The 17,105-nt window shown below is 39.2% G+C and overlaps 1 protein-coding gene across 1 annotated transcript in view; it reads right to left on the reverse strand.

Annotated features, from left to right (window-relative positions):
- The window catches only part of lekr1 (Leucine-, glutamate- and lysine-rich protein 1), a 161,923-nt gene that overhangs the window by 43,319 nt on the left and 101,499 nt on the right, over positions 1-17,105 (reverse strand). The window contains exons 8-9 of the mRNA XM_016471512.1: positions 11,371-11,436; positions 6,635-6,817 (exon numbers count right to left, since the gene is read on the reverse strand). Of these exons, the coding sequence (XP_016326998.1) occupies positions 6,635-6,817; positions 11,371-11,436 (249 nt within the window). The remainder of the gene's footprint in view (positions 1-6,634; positions 6,818-11,370; positions 11,437-17,105) is intronic.

Raw genomic sequence — 17,105 nt, forward strand, 5'->3', positions numbered from 1 at the left:
GTAATACTAATCCCGTGCGAATAGGGTTTAAGTCACTTCAGATAAAAGTGTCTGCCAAATGCATAAATGTAAATGTGATTTTTGTGTGTTGGGCACAAACGCTCAATAAAGCTGCTTATTTCTTCAAGGTACTACTATAATATAAATTGCATACATATATTTCATACAATTTATATTTGGGGGGTTTAAAGGGTTAGTTCAGCCAAACATATAAAATTAAGTCATTATTTACTTGCCTCAACGCTGTTCAATCCTTGTGCTGCTGTGGACATCTCCATCCTCACTGCACACAGCAGTCTGCAGACATTTCAGATCCTGCAAAAATGCACAAACACAATACAAAAGCAGCACAATGTCATTTAATTTCTGTATTAGAAGTAACAAAATGATCTTACTTTATGTTTTTGTTTCAGGTTTTCCCTTGTTTTCCACAAATGCCACTGTCATCTTTCCTTGCAGGTCCTGCTCCACCACAAAAGCTCTGCAGCAAATGCACAGGAATCAAGAATAAGAAAAGTGCTGTAATAACTGTTTGAAATGACAATAATTAAAATAAAATGCAACTTATTTAAAAGATGTTTAATTCATTTCTGTAGTGTACTCACTCAAAGTCTTTGATGGCAGCATTCCTTCATCAGTCACTCTGCACCGGATAAACACGTGTGTCTCATCTGTCCCTGTAACATCCAGACAAGAGTCAAGTTACCTCTGTGATTTATCTGCTCAATACTGCATTTACATGTTGAGGTAGTTGCTAATGTGTTAAAGGGTTAGTTCACCCAAAAATTAAAATTAGCCCAAGAATTACTCACCCTCAAGTCATCCTAGGTGTATATGACTTTCTTCTTTCAGACGAATCCAGTTGGAGTTATATTAAAAATTGTCTTTGAGCTTCCAAGCTGTTTAATGGCAGTCAGCGGGTGTTGCAGTTCATCAGCTCAAAGAAGTGAAAAAAAAGGGCATCCATCCATAATAAAAAGTGCCTCACACGGCTCCGGGGAATGAACAAAGGCGTCCTGTAGCGAATCAATGCGTTTTTGTAAAATATCCATATTTAAAACGTAATAATTTAATCTAGCTTGCGCTCACTGTTGTACACGGAAGCAGCTCCGGGCGGATGACGTAGGATGTCAGCGTTGCGCATTCGCCGCTCAGAAGTGACGAACGCGGAAGCGCAGGGGAGAGATCAAAATAAAACAACGGTCACAAATCAGAAGTACAAATCGAGGATTTGCAAAGAAGAATGTCGAAGGATTTCGATATAAGCCAAGAGGAGACTGGTTTTCCTGTTGGTTTTCACGAGACTAACCGGTGCATGCGCAACGCCGACATCTTACATCATCCTCCCTGAGCTGCTTCCGTGTACAACTGTTGGCGCTAGCTAGATTAAAGTGATTATTACGTTTTGAATATGGATATTTTTCTTACAAAAACACATCGATTCGCTACAGGATGTTTGAATATGGATATTTTTCTTACAAAAACACATCGATTCACTACAGGAGGCCTTTGTTCACCCCCCAGAGCCGTGTGAGGTACTTTTTATTATGGATGGATGCGCTTTATTTCACTTCTTTTGGACTGATGAACTGTAACACGCGCTGACTGCCATTAAACAGCTTGGAAGATCAAAGTTAATTTTTAATATAACTCTGATTGGATTCATCTGAAAGAAGGAAGTCATATATGCCTAGGATGGCTTGAGGATGAGTAAATAATGGGCTAATTTTCATTTTTGGGTGAACTATCCCTTTAACTCACTTTTTATCCAACACAGATGTTCCTCAATTTATCAACAGTACTAATGAACAAATAAAACAGATAACTTATGTTTAGTTACTCCATGTAGATTTATTTATTTACATTACAGTCAACTAATGTAAGCAGTGTTGACAACAGTGAATTCTACTACATACTAGCGCACATACATCACTCCGATGTCTAGAATCATGTCTATTAGATGTGCCTATCTGTAATTCTTTTCGAACATTTTCCTGACACATATTAAATAGACATTTAGTAATTGTCTTTAAGATGTACAGTATATGGTTTATTTAAATTCACTTTGGAGACATAAGCTCCTGTGTTCACTATAACATAATAAAACGTGTTTTTACAGAAAAATCATAAATATACTATACTGTCTAGGATCTTACACCTTCAGCAATTCAACAGTTTACTCTACAGTAGTTCAACAAATGCGATTTTAACACAAGGAACCGTGTTTTGGCTTGTAATACTCACATTTGTAAACACCTTCGTCGCTGTTCTCCGCCCTGTTCGATGATGACGTATCCTCTCCCGTGGGCTTCTGGGATTGAAAAGTGTCCATCGATGAATACTTCAGAATCTGGGCTGAAGCAGTAGGACATCCGGGGATTTCTTGCCTACTATTTTATGAATACTGCGGTTTCGAACGTACTTCTTTCTTCACATACTCTTTTCTCCTACTATATAGTAGGTAAGTAGGCATATTCAAACGCAACTTAAGTATACGTACTCGTAATTCGCAAGAATTAGTGCACCAGCCAGGTAATTCTCGCCTACTTTTTTATGAATACTCAAGAGTTCAAACATACACTGAACAAAATTATAAACGCAACACTTTTGTTTTTGCCCCCATTTTTCCGCTCGCCTACTGCTTTTTGCCTACTATATAGTAGGGAAATATACTGTTTCTAACGCAGCGATAGAGTCAGAAACAGGGCATCAGTTTACTGTCTAAGACCCATTGCATTTTAGTTGCTTTTCCTGCTTGGTGGTTTTCCACATGGTGCACATTGTCAATGATGCCGCTTTAGAATTTTTAGTGGTTTCATGCCAACAACATGGTAAGAGTAGTGTTACACTGACATAAACATTTGACTTCAGCACAGAGCTGCAGGCCAAACATTTGTCTCTTGTCATTTGTCTCCCCAAAAACAATAGTAGTTACACAGAACACCTCAGCAACCTAGCAACAATCTAACAATACCCTAGCAGAACACCCTAGAAATGTCCTTGCAACCTTTTAGTAATGCCACAGCAACCACCCCAAACATACAGTAGTAGTAAATTACCCAGAACACCCTATAATCATGGTTTTGCATGATCAAGCACCACTCGTGTTTAGTACACAGATGATTATCAGTGATCGACAATGTATTTAGACTGGAAATACACAGGCTTACAAAGAGGAAGAGGGATTTTGGTGATCAGACAAGCCTGGACATCAACATGATAATTCAGTGAAATAGCAACAAGGCAGGAAACAAGACCATTAGCCCATGCAACAGCTGAGGTGTAAACAGGTAAGAGTGAGCATATCACTGTAAGCGAAAGGAAGACAAGCCTGTGCTGTTGGTTGCTAACAGACAGGTATACCTCAGGGACAGAGGCGTGTATACAAACAACATCAGAGATTCAAACACACAAACAGCTGGGACGTAACAAAAGCCCACTGAAAGATAGAAAAACACTCAAGACACAGGTGGCCACTCATAAAATTAGGCACTGATAAATGAGAGTACAGATGTGAACTGAGTTGCAATTACTTCGATGAACAGGTGTAAAAGAACAATGGAAAACAGTTTTGAGAAAAAGAGGGGTTTAGAGACCTAAACCCCTCTAAGGAAACATTCACAGAGAAAGTAAGATGCAGGGCAGTGGAATGAGAAAAAAAACCCCGCAAGGTTTTTAATACTGAAATACTTTAAACTTGAGTGTTGCGTTTTTAGAATGTAGTGCCAAGTTCGTGGCACTGCAGTGCGTAACTTTTTTGGTTAAAAATGATCCAAAATCCATTTTTGAGCAAGTACATAACCCAGCCAGTGTTCAAACCTATCGCCTTACTTTTACTCGATTCACAACAGTAAGCTTGTAATAAAGTTTTCTCATTTTAGTGGTACGGGTAGGTTTTCGCGTGAAATTTGAGCATGCGCTGCGTCATTACGGCACGTCTGTAAACATAAAGAAGTTGTCCCGGCTAGTTTGCTATATCGCACGAGGATGCTGCAGATGACGGATCGTTTATAGCCTTTTCTCACAGCAGCTGGAATAAATGGCGAATTGTAATCCAGAAAGGTCGAAACGACAGTCAAAACCAAAAGAATTCGTACTGAGATGTGGCTACAGAAAAAAAAGAGAATGCAACGGCCATTGCTAAAACAAAAATAAATATTGGCAGGGCTTTTGAAAGGTGGAGTGAACTCCGTGTTTTGAAGGGGTTTAAAATGGATGCAGAGACAGCTTTTTTCTGCTGGACAGGTAAGATATTTTAATGGTTCAATTAGGTAGGCTAACAGTAGCACACTTCTTCGCTTAATCAATAGAGTTATGGAGTTTCTTATGTTGTGCTTTTTTTCTCGTCTTGCTATGTTCATTATGATAAAATATTTATTTCAAAGAGAACGAGATGTAAGGAACTTTAATTGGCTTTTTGGGTTACAAGAACAATTTCTTTATATGAAATTCGAATGGTATGACAATTAGAGATTAGACTGTACAGAAATTTAAATCTACAAGTAACACTAATACACACTAAATACACACTCATGCAATGCTAATGTTATTAATGTCAACAATTTGAAAAAGTATAACAATAATAATAATTGGCACGGTTTGGTGTCATAGGAGCTAAACGATCGTTAGATTTAATCACCATTGATAGCGCAATTTATTGTAAAATAAATTTATATAATGCTGTTTTCCTCAGTTGATCAGAACAAAAGTGGCAGTTGTTACTTACTTATTCAGATTATATTCTCCAGTGAAAACTCTTATTTGGGTCATACTTTCAAGATGTAGAATCTGTGAATAAAAAGTGCAGTATACACACCAGTGCGGTGACTGACAGCCACACATTCGATTCATCCACGCTGGAGCCATGCCGGTGCACAAACCACGCAAGGAAGATCATTCCACAAATAGCTGCAATTGCAGGTTTTCAAACAGAGATGGCGACAAAAAGACAAAACTTACGGACTGCAGCTTTAACATACAAAAACAACTGAAAAGCAGCGCAATGAAATGAAAAACACTTTTTTCAGTGTAAACATATGAGATGAAGGGCAGTGGAATGAAAAAAAAATGCATAGTTTTAAAAACAGCAATGGAAAAACAGCACAGTCCCTATTAAAAAAAGTAATATATTTAAAATGCATTTATTTCATACTAAGTACAGTTTAAATCTATATTTACTGACATATCTCTCAAGACTTACTGATATAAAAAAAATTATGATTCAACTTTATTTGGAGTACTAGTTGTGTACAATGCATATTTCATATTATGTAAAATGTGTTTTAATGTTACTATTAACAAGGATTGTATTATCTGAATAATAAAGGTCTTTAAATGCAAGATATTAAAGTATACATAAAGTATACTTGCAATAGTTCCACTTTAGCACAATGAAATATACTTCAGTATATCTTTAATTGGACTTCAGCACTACTTCCGCACAATTAAAGTGCATTAAATACAAAATTAGTTGTTCAAATTTAGCAGACTTTAAGTATACCAGTTTAGTAAACCAAAAGTACAAATGCAGGGTATTTTTATTAAGTACATAAACATGTAAATGTATTTGTAGTATACTTAGCATGAAATAAATGTATTTCAAATACGTTTTAGTATATTTATTTTTCACTAGGGTGAAAAATTGAGACACAGGGCAGTGGAATAAAAAACAATGCAATTTCTAAATACGCATTTATAAAAAAATCTAATTTGACAGTGCATTTTTATAATGGCATGCTATGTGTTAGAAGCTGCAAAGGGTGCAAGGTGCAAGTTTCATGTCAGTCTAGTTCATGTGTACGCAGAAATCAATGGAAAAGCAGTGCGGTGGAATGCAAACACATGTTCATATTAGCATTTAGTGTTCTAAACACATTTTTAAAAGCTGAAATATTTAATTTGAGTGCCGCATTTTAGAATGCACGAGACACGAGCGTAACAGTCAAACATATCTGTCTAAGGCATACTTACATAGAAAAAACAATGGAAAAGCAGCATGGCGGAATGCAAAAATGCATTCTGGGTTATTCAAACAGAACCCTTTTTTTGTGTGTGTTCCACTGTGATGCTTTTCCATTTTTTTGTTTCTATGTAAACTTGCTCTAAATGGACGTGTTGTGTCTGACTGTTGTGCTCTCACGTCTTCTGCAGCATCTGACGCATGACACAGTGCTCTAAAAATGTGGTGCTCAAGTTAAAATAAGTTCAACTTTTAAAAAATAGGTCTCCAGACCATGCATTTTCCCCCCCATCCAATTTTTCGCGTAAAAACACGTCTATGTGAACCGGCCCACACTCTGCTTCACATCATGCCTAAGAACACTCCTTAATCCTGGTAATATCCCAGAAACACACAGCTTTAGTTGAAGCACAGCTTCTGCGTAACCGCTTTTGTTTGTTTTACCACTGCAAATGAAGACAGATAGAGAGGAAACAGGTTCGCAAACATTGAGTCATATCCTACAGGTCCTGACATGCCGACAGACTATTTAGAGGAGCAGGTGGGAAGGAGAGATGCAACAGAAAAAAGCTTTACAGCTGTAGTGGGCTGAATACACATGTATTTGTGTAAAGCAAGTAACACTATTAATTCTCTCCTGCTGTGTAGTGTGACTAGTGTGTTTGTCTAACAGACCTCTCCTGCAGTAAGGTGGATCGGGCTACTCTCAGGTCCTTCATCTCGCCCTTTGTCCATTCTAGTCTCCGGGTCACCTCCTCCTCTTTCTGTTGCCACGCCAACAGCTGCTCCTGCATGGACTCACATCGTTGTTGACATGACAACCGGTTCTCCTCCTTCTCCCTCAGGTCTCGGGATAGCCTTTAGGGGAAAGCGTGAACACACACTGACTCACGACAAATGCACCCATTTACACCCACATGAAAGCTAGATATCTGCACACATCTGTGCACAGTGCACACGCAAAATAAATAGCTCTGTTCCGAAACCAAAAGTGCTGCTTCAATGCATACTGCCTACATACACCCTACCCTGCTGCAAAGATCAGCATATGTTGTGTTTTGGATGATGACATGCTGGTTGTCTTAGCAGATTTCTTCTTTTCTTAACATTCACAGTTGATTCCAATAGAGTTGGCATTAGTACATGTTGCTATGCAAAAACAAAATATGAGTACAAACAAATATTGGGTTAACTGTTGTGGTGCTTTAAATTGTTGTGGAAACCAATACATGTTTTTCAGGATTCTTCAATGAATAGAAAGTTTAAACAGTATTTAATAATAATAATAATAATAATAATAATAATAATAATAATTACTAACTATTAATAAAGCAGCAAATTAGTAGTTTATTGAGGCAGAAATTGTAGTTACTGGTTTGTTAATAGTGAGAATTGGACCTTAAAATAAAGTGTTAGCTGAAGTTTATATACTCAGTATATTTCAATATACAATAAAATACACAATATACAATATTGCCAGTTACTCTCTCTTTGTATTCTCTGTCAAGGAAAATAGTTACAAAATACATAAAAGCTGAATCAACTGAAGCAGAATCAATCTCTGAGATTGAAATGAACGATTCAATGACTGGTTTATTACAGTAGTCACTTGTTTCACTTGTAAATTGAAATTCATTGTTCTGAATGAATTAGTTGAAATAAAAAGATTCAGTGAATTATTCATAAAGGCACTTATTGCCACCTACTAATGAAACAATTTAACCAGAATCAGAAGTCACTTAGTCGCTTATAAATGTTAGTGGGGAAAAAAAGGTCCATTGTCTATTGGCAGTAATGTATGAAGCACAGTTCACACATTAGACACTTTCAAACCCAGCAGGTTTGATAAACACAATGAACAACTTGAACCCAATGCAAAATATGCATGGAGAATGTTTTGCTCACACATAAATTCCATGCATGTATTCCTATTGAAACAGCTGGATTTTGTCTGCAAAAAAAACACTGAACAATGGCAAATATGACCGTACCTTTACTCTAACCTCTTAGCAACCAGGTTGAATTTCAAAAAGTAATTATTTGGGTGGAATACCAGCCAATTCAGACCAATTGACCAATTCAGTCATCCAATTTGGTAGGTGGCGCTGTCACGAAACAACTAGGGTCCTAGAAATGTTGTTCTAAGATTGCGGAACTGCAGGATTATACCATTGTCAGTAAGCACATGGACAATAAGACGAAGTTGAGGTTCAAAGTTCTTCTTCACACTTAACATAGACTGGGGGGAAAAAAAGACTTCCTGGAGAAACCATTCCATTACTATTTCTCTCCCTTTATCTCTGTCTGTCTATCTTTTCCCTGCAGGACAAAATTAGGAAATTCCCAAACACAGAAGATCTTATCCGTTAGCCTCCAGCCTCCTCTCCCCCAATTGAGGAAGACACTTTAGAAAAAGGTGTGATAATGGCACACTTATCATGAGGAACAGTTATCGCTTAAAGATCAGGCAGTTTCCTTCTTGAGACATAACAGCAGAAGATCTCTTTGGGCTCTTCTAAGAGGAACCAGGCAGAGAAAAACAAAAGAGGGTGGTATGGCCTTAGATCTGAGCTAATGTCCTTAAGTCTGACAAAGATAAGCACCATCCCACAGGCACGCTCACATCTGTGGATTTTTTGTATGCTTGAATGTTGTGGAGAAAACATTTTCCCAAAGTACACACTGGCTGCTTTGGAATGCCTAAACAATAAATGAAATGCTGAAACTTAACATATGTTGACTATAAAGTTAAATACAAAATCAAAGCAATGTGGGGAGCACATGGGCTTCTCTGTGGGCGTTGCAGAGTCGAGGAGTCACTCTTTCATACTGTATTTTTTAAGTATGGAAGAGTGAGAACCGTGGTTAAAGATGACAAGGGTCGGATTTAAAATAGATTCAGTCTGATATCTGTCATCAGAATAAATCATTAGCGCCTGTGACATATGAGTCTGCTTTGCAGATATCATGGCTCCTTTGGGATGGTGAAAATTAAAGGAGCTTTGAAAACCGATATGTGAAGTGTGTGCGTGTGTGTGTGTGTATGTGAGGTGCGGGAAGTTCTGAAACCCGAAGCCCCGTGAGTGGGAAGTGCTTCCATCTGCCATCACAGAGCTTCACACGTAGCTTAAGCCTGCTGACACATTACAGAATTTAATATCTATACAATATCACTCCGTCTGAAGCAGAGCTGTGATACATGGAGAGAGGGGGAGGGCGTAAGACCTCAGAGCTCAGAACATCACTCACATGCATGCTACTTTCTAAGCTCAAAGGCATCGGGTCCACTTTCAGCTTTCTCTCATCTCTGTCTTCTGTCCTTTACCCTCCTTTTGTAGCACTAGTCAATTTCCACATGCAAGGTACAAAGCAGAGCCTGAAACTGACTGCAAACTTCTAACTTTTATTTCCTGATCATTTTATTTTCAGGTTGCCATTTTTGCAGCCTTATTACAAAATGTACCTAATTATTTTGTTTTAAAAAAATATTTTTCTTTCTTTCTTCCTTTCTTTCTTATTTGTAAAGGCATGTATAATGTTACAAAATATTCCTATTTCAAGTGAATGCTGTTCTTTTGAACTTTCAATGAACTTTCTTTGTATTGTGTGTGTGTGTACCTACTTAACCATATTTTGGGGTCAAATTTGTACCCAAAAGTGAGCTAAACCTGACAAAATCTCCAAAAACCTCCCTTTGGGGATGTCCTCATTTGTAAAACTGGTATAAAAATAAAGTAAACAAAGTTTTTTAAAATTGTGAAAATGCAGAAAGTGTCCTGTAATGGGTAGGTTTAGGTGTAGGGCAATAGCACATACAGTTTGTACAGTATAAAAACCATTACGCCTATGGAATGTCCCCATTTAGATAGCTAAGTAAACGTGTGTGTGTGTGTGTCCACAAAAATGTGAAGCAGTATAAGTTTTCAGTATTTATAAGACATGTTTAATGTCTTAATAATAAGACATGTTTCTTGAGCACCACATTAGCATATTATAATGATTAGAATCTGCTGACAATTTTGATTTGCCATCATAAATTACATTTTAAAATAAATTAAAGCAGAAAATTATATTAAAAATGTTAAAAAGCTGTTTTAAATGTTTATTTATAAAAAAAAAAAAATGTGTTACTGTATTTTTGAGCAAATAAATGTAGTCTTGGATAATATAAGAGATGCTTTTAAAAACTTAACATCTTACCAACCAAACTTTTGAATAATAGTGTTTTTTTTTTTGTTTTTGTTTCAAAAATTGAATGAATGAATGAGGCATTTATATAGTGCTTTCATTGTGTATTGCTGTACACCCAAAGCTCTTTACAATCATATGGGTGGTCTCTCTTCAACCACCACCAAATAAATAACATTTATAAAACTGTAAGAGAAAAAAGGGAGAATCGGTAGGGGCTAGGTAGTTTGGGACAGAGTTTGTAGCTACTCATAAACTCATACTTTCAATATATGAAAAAGAAAAGGATTTGTAGGTTTGTTTTTTTTTTACCAAATGAGATTTAACTTCTTCTTAATGTCTTCTATCCATGCTGTAGAAACAGTCCTAATGATATTTTTAAAAACATGCTTAATCCCTGTAATGGGAAATGGTATTTGTGTTCGCCAGCGTCTCTTTATGTCTGAGGTCTCTTTGCCCTCTGTGAAAAGCTTTCTGGTCTTTTCAACCTTTCTTTATCAGCATGCCATCCTCTCTTCAGACTGGTGAGCAATTGTGATAAACAGCACACAGCACTCCAAACCACATCCAGGAATGTGCATCAATCCACTGAGACGCTTACAGATGACTGACAGACACTAACAAACTCTGTCTCCGCCACATATAAACACACTCACCACACTTATACACAGACAAACACATGAACACACCCTAGTCAAACAAATACACAATAGTTCATGGTTGTGCACAGTTTAGTGGATCATGACATCAATCAAAACACACAAAATGTGACCAAAGAAGCTCAACATGTCTCTATTTATAACTTCCTGGTCCATGTGAGTTCAGTATTTGTGTAAACCTGCGAAACTACTGTTTTTCTCCTCTCAGAGGAAAATTATATTTGCCATTGTTGCTTAGTCATTGTATCTTTATTTACTTCAACTTTGTCTCTGATGTTTCACATAAAAAAATGCTTAAAATTAGAATTAGAATTAGCTGCCAACATATAAAACTTGGAAAATGACTATTATAGCTAACATTACTTTTTTTTTTAATTAGTAATTCATTTATAAAAACACTTTTTAAATATTTATATTTCATAAATAATTTATTGTATTATTTAGGTTATAGTTCAGACCGAAATCTCTGCTTTTGATTGCAGACTTTAATATCTTGACTTATATGTATGATCAACTGTGTTGTGACATTGAGATATTTGTGATTTTTCTTTCTTATTGTTGTACCTCTCAATGGTGGCCGTCTGTTCACTCCACAACACTCGCAGATCCTCCTTCTCCACGGACTTTATTCTGCAAGACAACAAAGATGTGTTTTTATTTAAAGCAGCGACCGCTAACATCTGTTCCCTCTTTCCTCTATTGCCTGTGAGTGTGAGAGATACTGAAAAAATTCCCCTTCTCCAAAAAAGTCACCCAAGCATGTCCCTCTGGCATCCGCTTCCAACACCAGCAACTCAGCGCGAGCAGCTAAACAATGGCGTGTAAACGAGTGTAGCCCAGGGCACGTCCACGTGTGAAGCTAACAGGTACCATCGAGGGTATAATGGGTGTTGAAATCTCACTGAGTGAGAGGGAGAAGGTGAAAAAGAAAGAAAGCAGGTGGAAAAGAGATGGAAACACAATCTGACATACAGCTGTTAAGTGTTATGTTTTTTTGTAATATCCCTCTGTAGTTTGAGTAATAATGTGAAACTTGGTTAGCGAGCACAGAAGTGACAAGAGTGAATGTGGGAGTCTAATAAAACACAGAATTAAAGCTATAGTGGCGCCAAGTGATATTATGTTATTATGTTGAGCGCCGGTGAGGAAGAACTAATCTCTGGATTTGGCAGAGTTTGTGGCTTCAATTATTTGAATGGTATTCACACGTTTCTACTAATCCACAAGTATTTTATGCACTACCATTTACAGAGATGTTTTTCCATGTAATTCTATTATTGCTCAGATCCACTTATTTAGTTTTATTCAGATTTACCCGTACCTAAAGATGTCAGATAGACGGCCCCTTCATGTCATAACAGAATCATCTGCAAAGTGGACCAAACTTTGTTGCCGCAAGTCAAAAGTCTGGCTAAGCGAGACTATTAATATGCTAACAGGGGGCTTTTGTGTGCCTGTGTGTGTATGAGCGTGCTTTCGTTTAATGCATGCCAGCCAGTGTTTACATGTGTGTCTATCACTCTGTCAGTGCTTCAACTCATTAATTCACCATGACATTCTCAAATTCTGCATGCTGGTCTAGCAATTGTGTCCTGCAACATCCAAACATTTGCTGCACATGTACAGTACATGCCTGTTTTCCTTTCATGGTGGAGACTTACCATTGACTTTTATTATTTTATAAAATATTATTATATTATATTATATTAAACAATATAAAATAATATAATTTCTTTCATCTACCCCAAAACTAACCCTCTAAGAAAATGCTCTGCATTTTTCATTGTCATAAGATTATTTAGTACATTTATCAAGTTTTTCCTCGAATAACACTGTTAAATGTAATCTTTAGCAGACCTCAAAATGAATATCTAGTTTTCATAATGTGCATGAAAATATTTTGATGCCTAAATTCACTTGTAGCATTTAACGCCCTACAGGTGAATAGGGCTAGCTATCACCATACATTCCCCCGTTGAGTAATCATAGTACATTAAGACAATTGTTTTGTATTACAAGTTTAAACATGCAAATGAGACATTATCGAATTAAATATGCACTAATTTGCATACATTTCCAGAACAAAAATCTGAAAACTGGATAAAAGCCGGGATACCCTAGTAAAAAGTTATATATTTAAAATACATTTATTTCATACTAAGTATAATTCAAATCTATTAACATATTTACGGACATTTCACTCAAGACTTACTGATGTAAAAATTATAATTCAACTGTATTTGGAGTACTTACTTGTGCACAATGAACATTTCTTAATATTAAGCCTAAAATGAGTTTAATGTCACTATTGATGAGTATTGTGCAATCTTTGAATAATATCGGTCTTTAAATGCAAGATATTTAACGTATACTTAAAGATATTTAAAGATACTTAACGTATACTTGCAATAATTCCACTTTAGCAATGAAGTATACTTCAGTATATGTTTGGTTGGACTTCAGCACTACGTCCGCAAAATTAAAGTGCACATACAAAATTAGTTGTTTCAATTTAGCAGACTTTAGGTATACCAGTTTAGTATACTGAAAGTATAATTGCAGGATATTTTTTACTAAGTACATAAATATGTAAATGTATTGTTAGTATACTTAGCATGAAATGTATTTCAAATACATTTTAGTATATTTATTCTTCACTAGGGTAAAAACACTTTCACTTTGTTGGCATATTAAAGAGACATATTAGAGGAGAAAAAAAAAGTATTTTCCACCATGTTTTTAGGAACAATGTTATATAAATCAGGCAAATATGAACAACCCCCTCTGTTTTATTCTGTGATTCAACAAAGTTTTGTTGTTGTTGCTGTTTTTATTTATTTACTTATTTATTCTGTGAAGAAAACCGAAAATTTGGTATATATAAGTGCTACTGAAGTGGAGATTTTTGACTCAGAAAAAAAAAGTATTTTGAGAAAACGATTGCAATTGGAATCTACAGACTCAGTTGATAAAGTGTAATACAATGATCAATTAAATGTGTATTTTATATGTTTTCATTCAAATAGTCTGAAGGAAGACAAGTTCCAGGAGCAAAATAGGCCAAATCTCAACAAGTTTTGCCTAAACGGTCTTGCCTTAAAATGACAAATTTTAGCTTTAGACTGTTTATAAGCTTACTTAGACAAAATATTATAAATTGTATAGAACTCTGCCATTATCAGCCTTAACATTAAAATTATCATCAGTATTGGTGTGTGTTGGTGCATCCCTGTCCCTGCAGTGAAGGTAAAATCTGGCCCACTCACACCCACACACAAACACTCAACCCAGATAACTTCACACACAGGCTCAGACAAATTCTCCCTCTGGCTCTCAGACTGACCTTCCTGTCGATCAGGACATAAGCACAGACCTTGCATGTCTTAGCCTGGTTTCTAATAAATGGAAACTCTGCTCTCCTCTTTCTTATTTTCTTGCCCTCTGCAAAACATCTACACCAGTCGAGGCTCCTGGGGCCCAATGTTAAGCACAACATAGCAGAGAAATCCCTGCATTCCTAAGCTGAATAACAATCAGTCTCTCGCTCTCCGTCTCATTCCCTCGTTCTCTAGTTTCTCCAATTCTCTCTCAAGGTCAGCATTGTATAGATTCCCTGTGGGTGTCATCTGTCAACTGTTAAACCTTCTGTATCCCCCCATCAGCCCACCCCAACTCACAAATATGTTTCACCCTCTCACGCTAACGCTCCCCATCCTGCACCATCGGCTCTCTCAACGCCAGTCTGGAGAGAATCAGGGGAGTACGTGTCTCCCAGCTGAGCCGGTATCTGCCAGTGTTTAGAGGATCGACGAGTCTTATGGAGGTTTGGTGAAGACCTTTCTTCCTTTGTTTATTATGGTTGCCTGAAGGTTTCACTGAGCTCTGTGACACACTGCTATCAGACAGCGGGTTAAGATAACCTTTTATTTCCCCTGGATCTCTGTGACACTAGAGATAAGAGTGAGGGGGAGAGGAAAAGGGAATGAGAGAGAAAGAGAAAGCGATTATGGGATTAACATGTTAAAGATGGATGTCTCTGTTTGGATGAAAACATGACGGCTGTCAGGTCAAGTGGACCTGAAAACAAGAACGCAATCTGTAACTCTCACATGCTCACTAAACATCTGACTCTTACCAAAGAATGGATCAGAATTGAAGGAAATAAATGGGCTGAGTCACTTTTGCTCATACTTAGAGTAAGGGATTTGATCAAACCCCATTGAACTCTAGCATACACCATTTGTGAATGATATGAATGATCACACAAATCATGCAGCTTGTTGAGGAGAGATGTGCTATTAATGTATCTTTCGTGACTGGAAAAATGTAAAAAAAATAAATAAAAATAAAACAACAACATTACTGTGGCGAGGGGGGCGTGGGAAGACGAAAGGCTGCAGCGGGAGAAAGGGTTTGGAGACGAGCAGTGATAAGGAGGTCAAGTGAATAATGATTAACACCTGTTTGTAATTCCAGTGATTGGGGGAGAGACGAGACATAAGCGCCCGCAGACCTGGGAGAAGGGGTGATTGAGAGAGAGTTGGAGCAGTGTGCGTTGTGTGACCGTAGACAAGACTGTGGAGGCAGAGAGCCAAGCAGCACTTATTCTTTGTTTTATTTTTGTTGTGGGGACCAATAAAGAGGTTTACCCACCACCCCTGAGTTCCTCATCCTTCTTCCGAACTACAAACTGTATTACACTGGTGCCGAAACCTGGGACGAGGAAGCCGGCACGCCGCCATGCAGCCAGCTCAGCCAACGCCGCTTGCGGAGCTCGTGAAGTCGTTCGCCGGGCTTCACCAAACCCAACATCCGGCGCTGATGGACCTCAAATTGGAGCAGGAGGATCGGTTCCGCCTGTTGGTCCAGGCGCAGGATGAGGACCGGCGGGTCCTCCGGAGCTTGCTTGGCCGGGAGGTCGCCCCAGTAGCGGCCCCCTCCATCGCCCACGTCCCGCTGATGAAGATGGGTCCGCAGGATGACCCGGAGGCATTCGTGGACCTCTTCGAGAGAACAGCGGATGCGTGCGGCTTGACGCGCACCCAATGGCCGGTGCGCCTGATCCCGCTGCTGACTGGGGAAGCACAGGTGGCAGCCCAACAGCTGCCTGTCGCGATCCTCCTGACCTACGATGATCTTAAGCGGGCCATCCTTCAACGAGTCGGCCGTACCCCCGAACAACATCGGCAACGCTTCCGGTCAAGGGAGCTGGGGGACACATTCGTGATGGCCCAACAGCTCCGGGACGCGTGCCGCAAGTGGCTGCTGGCAGAGGAACGCGACGGGGGGAAAACGCATAGAATGAAGGTGGCGGTTAATTCCCACCTTAGGTATCCACTGATTTTGGGGACAGATTGGCCATCTTTTACGCAATTATTGGGGGTTTTGTGTGCGGATGCTTCTTGGGAGACAGGGCTGGGAAACGGAGAAGTGGTGGCGCAGACTGGAGATGCAGTTTCGGGACCTTCACAGACTGACTCAGAGGAAACGAGAGCGAGGGCGGAGCTTAAGTCCCCTGAGCTAGATGACTTTCCGCTGGAGCAGTCTCGTGATGAGACGCTTAAAAATGCGTATGACCGGGTCCGCACCATCGACGGACACGCAGGAGCCTCGCCGCCTTTCTCCTCTCTCCGCCAATCTCTTGGCCATCCTTCTGCCGCTGGGGCGGCGGGGGCGGCGGGGCCGGCCTGCTGGAGATGCGGGGACCCGGGTCATTTTTTGGACCGGTGTCCAATGATGGAGGTGGGTGCGTTGATCCGGGTTCCCGACTCCCCGGCGGCTGCCCCCGATCAAGCCGGGCTGTACCAAATACCTGTGAGTATCGAGGGGGGTACATATCAGGCTTTGGTGGATTCAGGCTGTAACCAAACCTCCATTCATCAAAGCCTGATGCAACAAAGGGCATTGGATACGAGCCGCAAGGTTAAGGTGAGGTGTGTGCACGGGGATGTGGTGGACTACCCGTTAGTGGCTGTTAGTATTCAGTTTCGGGGGAAAACGCATAGAATGAAGGTGGCGGTTAATTCCCACCTTAGGCATCCGCTGATTTTGGGGACAGATTGGCCAGCTTTTACACAATTATTGGGGGTTTTGTGTGCGGATGCCTCTTGGGAAATGGGGCGGGGAAACGGGGAAGCGGTGGCTCAGGCGGGAGATGCTGTTTCGGGAACGCCACAGGCTGTCTCCGAGGAAACGAGAGCGAGGGCGGAGCCTATTTCCCCCGAGCTGGATGACTTTCCGCTGGAGCAGTCTCATGATGAGACGTTTAAAAATGCGTATGACCGGGTCCGCACCATCGA

Source organism: Sinocyclocheilus anshuiensis, unplaced genomic scaffold (assembly GCF_001515605.1).
Source record: "Sinocyclocheilus anshuiensis isolate Anshui unplaced genomic scaffold, SAMN03320099.WGS_v1.1 scaffold604, whole genome shotgun sequence".
Taxonomy (NCBI): domain Eukaryota; kingdom Metazoa; phylum Chordata; class Actinopteri; order Cypriniformes; family Cyprinidae; genus Sinocyclocheilus; species Sinocyclocheilus anshuiensis.